Here is a 6,070-nt window from a genome sequence, read left to right as displayed (position 1 = left end):
GGTCTGGTATCCCTTCTGGAGAATGCTTATCCCAGAGCAACTGCTTACCTTCAACCCCAGAAAGTGAGCTGAGGATAGGCAGTGCTCAGGAAGGGGGAATGCCTGACTGCCAAATAGCAAAAGGCTGGTCAGATCTGGGGGAACAGATTTATTTACTCCACTTGTGACAGTGTGCAGGGCAGCGTTATCCTTCACCAGATGGGAGACTATTGTCATGCAGAGGGAAAAAAAACCCAAAAAGGAACTTTTCTAGTTGAGGCCAGTCACTGAATCAGGGAATATTTACATGCCTCAGCAAAGGGCATGGGCTAAACCTACTAGTGTGGTTGCTACCAAGCTCCAGATCCTGCTAATGTACTTCTGCATTCACAGGAGATGCCAGAAATCATAGTCCTCAGGAAGGCACAATTATGCCCCGTTCCCACAAAGGCTGGACGGACAGACCTTGCAGGATTGTTCAGTGCTGCAGAGTTCCAGTTTGCGTTTGCAACAGTCCCATGCCTACCTTCTCCCCCAGTTCTTTGTATTTGGGCTCCAGATTCTTGCAATGGCCACACCAGGGTGCGTAAAACTCTATCAGGACATCTTTGTCTTCTGCATTAACAATTTCATCGAAGTTCTCAGCAACCACCACCTGATAATGTTTGATCATACAAGTTAGTTTTTTCTCAGTCAAGAGAGAGGCTGTAACGTGACATGCTCTGTACACTCTGCCCAAGGAAGCCTGGCCCTCCCACTGGAAGAGCCATGCTGCACCTACACAGCACACAGCAAAAGGACAGACGCACAACTCTTCACCAAGCTGTAACATCTTCAACTTGCAGGTAAAAACCTGTCATAAGGTACCAGCACTACCTGCAACCGAGGTTTGTGTCTGGTATTCTCACAGGAGGAGGACAAAATAATTTCTTTTTAATCCCAGCAATTCCAGGCTGAGGAATCAGTTTAGCAAGAGTGGCTGAGGCCATCCCCATCCTCACACAAACAAGCAGTGACTTCCACTCCCTTGTAAGGCCCTCATCATGAGGGCAGGCCATGGAACGCTTTCATTCACAGCAGAATTTCCCAGGAGGGATGAAAGGCAGGAATTAAACCACCCCCCACCAGTGATGGGATGAACACGCAACTCCTTAGAAATAGCGTGGTCATGACCAACTTGAAAACCGTGTCATGAAGAAGCACAAGCCAAGGCACCAGGGCTTTGTATCATCCCTGTATGATGCTGCACTTGTCCAGCACATCACTAGTGTGCTCAAGCAGCAGTCACTATGCTGAGAGAACAAACAGAATCAGAACTGCAAGCTGCGTTTCTCCCTTGGCTCAGAAAACTACAATATAAGGTAGTGAGTTCTTCTGTCTGTCAGAGCAGAGGCTTCTCAGGATCCACAGCGCAGCACTCGCAGCGTGGAACACTGGCACATGCCCAGAAGCTACTGCTGAACAGTGCTGCTTCATCCACTGGTAGGAGCTGCTGCTGCGCTTGACACAGCACTCACCTTCACGGGGCCATCGTTGCTTTCAGGGACAGGCTCTGATTTCAGGTACTTCTTCAAGTTTCCGTCAAAGTAGTCTTGCAGGAATCTCTCCAGAGCCTTTCCATCACGGCTGAAAGTGAAGCCATGTTTTACAGCCATCACCACACATACCAGGATGAGAGGGGAAAACTTTCAAGGCTGATTTAAGCTCCTTCCACCCACAGAACAGATGCCACCTGCATCTCCCAGAGCAGTAGTCTGCGGCTGGCTTAGAAAACCCCAGAACAAGGGCAAGGATGCCCTCAAGAGTTTTGACAAGAGGCTGGATGCACATCCTAAGTGTCAGGCCTTCCAGCGCTCTGCAGTTTGTCTTTTCAAGAGCAAAGGTGCAACTATTTCCTGCGCCCTTTAATGCATCTTGGTTCCTAACCAGACACTGAAGTATCTTGAATTAAATTATCTGCCTTTGTGTAAGAGGAGGAGCTGCATGCTCCTAGAGGGCAGGAAAACATAATACGAGTAGGAGCCATTTTGACCCAGCAATCATTTCTTCCAGCTGGAACATCCAGCCTTCCTGTTTCCTCCAAGCTAACAAGGTATGATCTGGTCAGAAACCCGCAGAATAAAGTCCACCAAGGGAGAGGCAACACAGCTAAGTTAAAAAACTTACGAGAATTCTTCCTGCATGACGTATTTTTCTCCTTTAGCAGTTCTGATGGCAACAACTGGAGCCTCACCCATGCTGCTGTCTAGACCAAACTCTGAAAGCTCATGGCCAAAGGTTTTCCGACTAGCAACAGCAAAAGACAGTTTGTGGCCAGCCTCTAAGAACTTCTTTGCAACCATCATAACTCTGAGGGGAAAGAGAAAAAACAAAGACAAAGCATGATTCCTTGGAACATGAAATCTTCCACATGATGTAACACCCTTCAAGTTGAAGGGCACACTGGACAAGGAATTCAATGGCATGATGCGTTCTGCACAGGCAAGTCCTATAGAAATGGTGTTGAGAAGCAGAGTGGTAATCTTGTGTCTGTTGTGAGTGAGGCCTGTGTGGACACTGTGTGTGTTCATCCTCCACCCATCAGCAGGACCTGCAGGGTCTCAGGCTCTGGGAAAGGACCGAGTCCCACACAACACTGGTAAGGAAGTTTGTGCTTAAGGTCTAAGTAGGGATCCAAAAGCAAGCAGGTAGGGTTTCACTGCAGGCTTTGGGCTCTGCAGCAGTCACCCCAATAGTTCTGATTAGAAACTCAGCTGGAAGCTTTCTGAAAGAGAATTCACATATGAACAACAGGAGAAACTCTGTCACCTGAGCTATGGAACAGCACCAAGGCAGGGAAGAAGCGAGAGAAGGTGATTAACCCCCCACCACTGTCTACCTGTTGCGCCAGTAGTTGGATCCCTTCGCGTTCTTCTCATAGTCCACATCGTAGTATGCCACCAACAAGTCCTTCCCCTGAATCAAGTCCTTGTTGTCTTCAGTCATGTGTGGACAGATGCCAAAGCTATCAACGAGACAGATGTTAGCAGCTTCAGTATCACTGTCCAGAGCCCATCACCTCCCAGGAAGAGGCTCGATGCAGCAAACTCTAGTTTGCCGCCCAAGAACATTAAATGCCATTCATCAATAAGACCTAAGGAACTCACATGTTCTCCTGGATAAATTTCTTGATCTTTCCACTGGTGATTTTGTCTTCTGTATACTTGACAGAGCTGTCCTCAAACTTGTTTGTCAGGCGTGGGGGACGGAATAAAACTATACCCCTGAGGGGAAGCAGATACCATGAATTAACTTAAAGTATCCAAGGTTTCCAAGGATGGCAGCTAGAGGAGGTAAGAATCCAGTCTGCTGTGACTGCCCCCATTCACTGTTCATAGCTTCAACAAGACTGTCTAGTTTCTTGGTGGCACTATTGTACTAGATCTACCTGTCCCACCCTTCTCCATTATTCAGACAGGCCACAAGGAGAAACAAAAAACTCCACTGTAACAAGCCTCTGCTGAGATACTTCCCACCCGAGGGAGACACTGACCCTCCATTTGTACCTTTTGTCTCAGTTACAAAGAGATTAAAAAAAAAAAAGAGAAATGCCACTGGCAGCTGGGGAAGAAACAAGACCTCAAGCTATGTTCAGAAAGTGAATCCAGTTAACAACTGGAATCCATTAATGTGTTACAGATGTCTCAACAACAAGAAATTCTGGTGTTAAACAACTTACTCTCCATCTTCCTCATACTTCTGCACCAACTGGTCCTCGCTGGTGTGTGCAAAACGGTAGTTATCTCTTAGGTTGTTGGCAGCTTTCATGAATTCTGAATAAGCATCACCAGATGCATCTCCAAAGAAGCCTGCAGCAGAAAGAGAGATGGTGACCCCAAACCAGCTCAGCAGCAGCCGCTGTGCAGCCCTCATTATTTATCTCTGCAATGCACTGAAAGATCACTTCTGAATTAACTCCCTCAATGCCTGTTCCAGCCTTCATCTTTTGACAGTTTCTCTCCCATTTTTATTGGGCCCTTTCTACACTCCCTCCCTTCCACCAGCAGAAAGTTACTCGAGCATCTGCCCAGCTTAGGGCATCAAGCCCCAAGTGTTTAGTGATTCAGCCAAAAGGCAGCTGCCCTCTGAGCACCGAGATACCCGCTTGTAACCACGTGGCACTGCTGGTGACAGCAAGGGTAGTGAATACGAGTGAGTTTGGGAACGCTGATCAATACTCATCCCACTGCACTTGTGAGATGGCACCTGACCTCCTGCCCTGCACAAAGGAGAGCTGCCATTGCCGCTCTACACCGTGATCAGATCCGTTGATGTTGGCAGCCCACCGGTGTCACGAGAGCACCTGAATGGACTTTCTAGCCATCAGGAGATACCTGTCGTCAGCCAGGCAAGAGAGCAACAACCTTTAAAAAATACAGACTATGGGGCCAGGAGGACTGACAGTCAAAGAATCACGGGGGGAGAGGGTGGGGGGGAAGTTGGAAGGAATCCCCAGAGGTCATCGAGTCCAACCTGCTCAAAGCAGGACCAGCTTCAAAGTCAGATCAGGTTGCTCAGAGCTTTGTCCAACTGAGTTTTGAAAACCACCCAGACTGAATGTTTCGAAATCCCCCTGGGGAGATGTTCCAGTGCTTTCTTGTTCTCATTATGAAACATTTTCTTGCTCATGTCCATCTGGAATTTCTCTTGCTACAGCCTGTGATACTGCTCCTTATCCTTTCACTGTATACTCCCTGAGACATCTCCCAGAGCCAAGCCTCCACTCATTTCAGGGCTGCACTCCATCTACTCACCCACTACAGAAGCATCTTTATCACCAATGAATTTCTCAAAATCAGCCACAGAATTGAGAGCCACCGAAGCAGGTCCTGCCTGTTTCTTGAGATGACTGACAATCCCATCTTAAAAGAAAAGTTAAATGATTAAAGGGATAAATACAAATATCCATAAGACATTTTCAAGCTTCCTAAACCAAAAGTTGTTTCTGCAGAATCCTCTCCCATACAGTAAATACAGTGTGAACTCAAGGAGTGCCACCACCAACTTCACAGAAGAACTTTCTAGTATTTTTCAGATATGGTGTAGCTGAAGTTAAAGATAATGTGGAAACCTTCACCTTTAAAGGAGTTTCAAGGGATAATAAACATCCGGAGCTCTGCCAGCACAGAGTTCTGGAAAGGGCAAGGGGGTGTGTGCGTAGGTGGGAACCTTCTTTCTACCCCTCAACACGTGTAGCACTCCTGATGTGAGTCTATTATACATGGAAATTCCTTCCAGCACCATTTCAGCCAGGCAGGTGCTTGCCAACGAGCTCTTACCTGCTGTCCTAGGCCCATCATAGGTTCCTGCTTCTTCTCCATCTCGAAAAATCTTTAAGGTGGGATATCCACTGACTCCGTACTTGTTACAGGTGTTTGAGTTTGCTGTACAGTCAACCTAAAGGAAGAGGAACATTGCTGACTCAGTGACCTAGCCACCCACACGCACAAAAGGAAGCAGCTTTGCCATTGCCCACATTATCACATGTAAGGATAAACTCTAGAGGGTCTGAAGGCTCTCAGGTATCTTTAACCAAGGCTGGATTCCTTTCACATAAAGTGCGATGATCCGCAAAGCGTCTACACGACCAATAGCTGGAGAGTCAAACCAGAGAAGGAAGGAGCCTGGGTGTAATGACAGGCCCAGAAAAATATGTGAGAAAACACTGGAAAGATTAAGTAGTTACAAGTTTAGCCAGACTACACACAAAAAAATACTAGGAAGTGTAGATCCTTGTAATCAATGACAGGCTTAACAGGAACCAACTGTTCTCAGCACCTCAACACTCCTAAAGTTCCTACAATGCCTGAGGAAAGAAAAGAGGCTGACCTCAACTGACAAGGCAGCCACAGCATCAAGAGTCTGTGCCACATCCCATAAAGGATGAGGAACACCCTGAACTGAGAAAACCACGCAAGTTTTCAGACAGAAAAGAAAGCTCTTGGGCACCAGCCCTTACTTTACAAGCGCAGGGGCAGCACCATGAAGTACAGCACGACACCAGAGCTCAGGCCGGAGCGCACAGCTCATGGAAAGCTGCTTCCGCCCGGTG

General features: G+C 47.4%; 1 protein-coding gene across 1 annotated transcript in view; it reads right to left on the bottom strand.

The window, feature by feature from the left end:
• Nucleotides 1-5,415, bottom strand: part of PDIA3 (protein disulfide isomerase family A member 3) — a gene marked incomplete at its 5' end in the record, with an annotated part of 6,956 nt that extends 1,541 nt beyond the window's left edge. Inside the window, 8 exons of the mRNA XM_010166150.2 lie at nt 506-634; nt 1,497-1,605; nt 2,146-2,328; nt 2,858-2,983; nt 3,126-3,242; nt 3,698-3,827; nt 4,773-4,880; nt 5,298-5,415. Of these exons, the coding sequence (XP_010164452.1) occupies nt 506-634; nt 1,497-1,605; nt 2,146-2,328; nt 2,858-2,983; nt 3,126-3,242; nt 3,698-3,827; nt 4,773-4,880; nt 5,298-5,415 (1,020 nt within the window). The remainder of the gene's footprint in view (nt 1-505; nt 635-1,496; nt 1,606-2,145; nt 2,329-2,857; nt 2,984-3,125; nt 3,243-3,697; nt 3,828-4,772; nt 4,881-5,297) is intronic.
• Nucleotides 5,416-6,070: the final 655 nt, after the last annotated feature.

Source organism: Antrostomus carolinensis, unplaced genomic scaffold, assembly GCF_000700745.2.
Source record: "Antrostomus carolinensis isolate BGI_N321 unplaced genomic scaffold, ASM70074v2 scaffold44634, whole genome shotgun sequence".
Taxonomy (NCBI): domain Eukaryota; kingdom Metazoa; phylum Chordata; class Aves; order Caprimulgiformes; family Caprimulgidae; genus Antrostomus; species Antrostomus carolinensis.
This window is presented reverse-complemented; position numbering and strand designations above follow the sequence as displayed.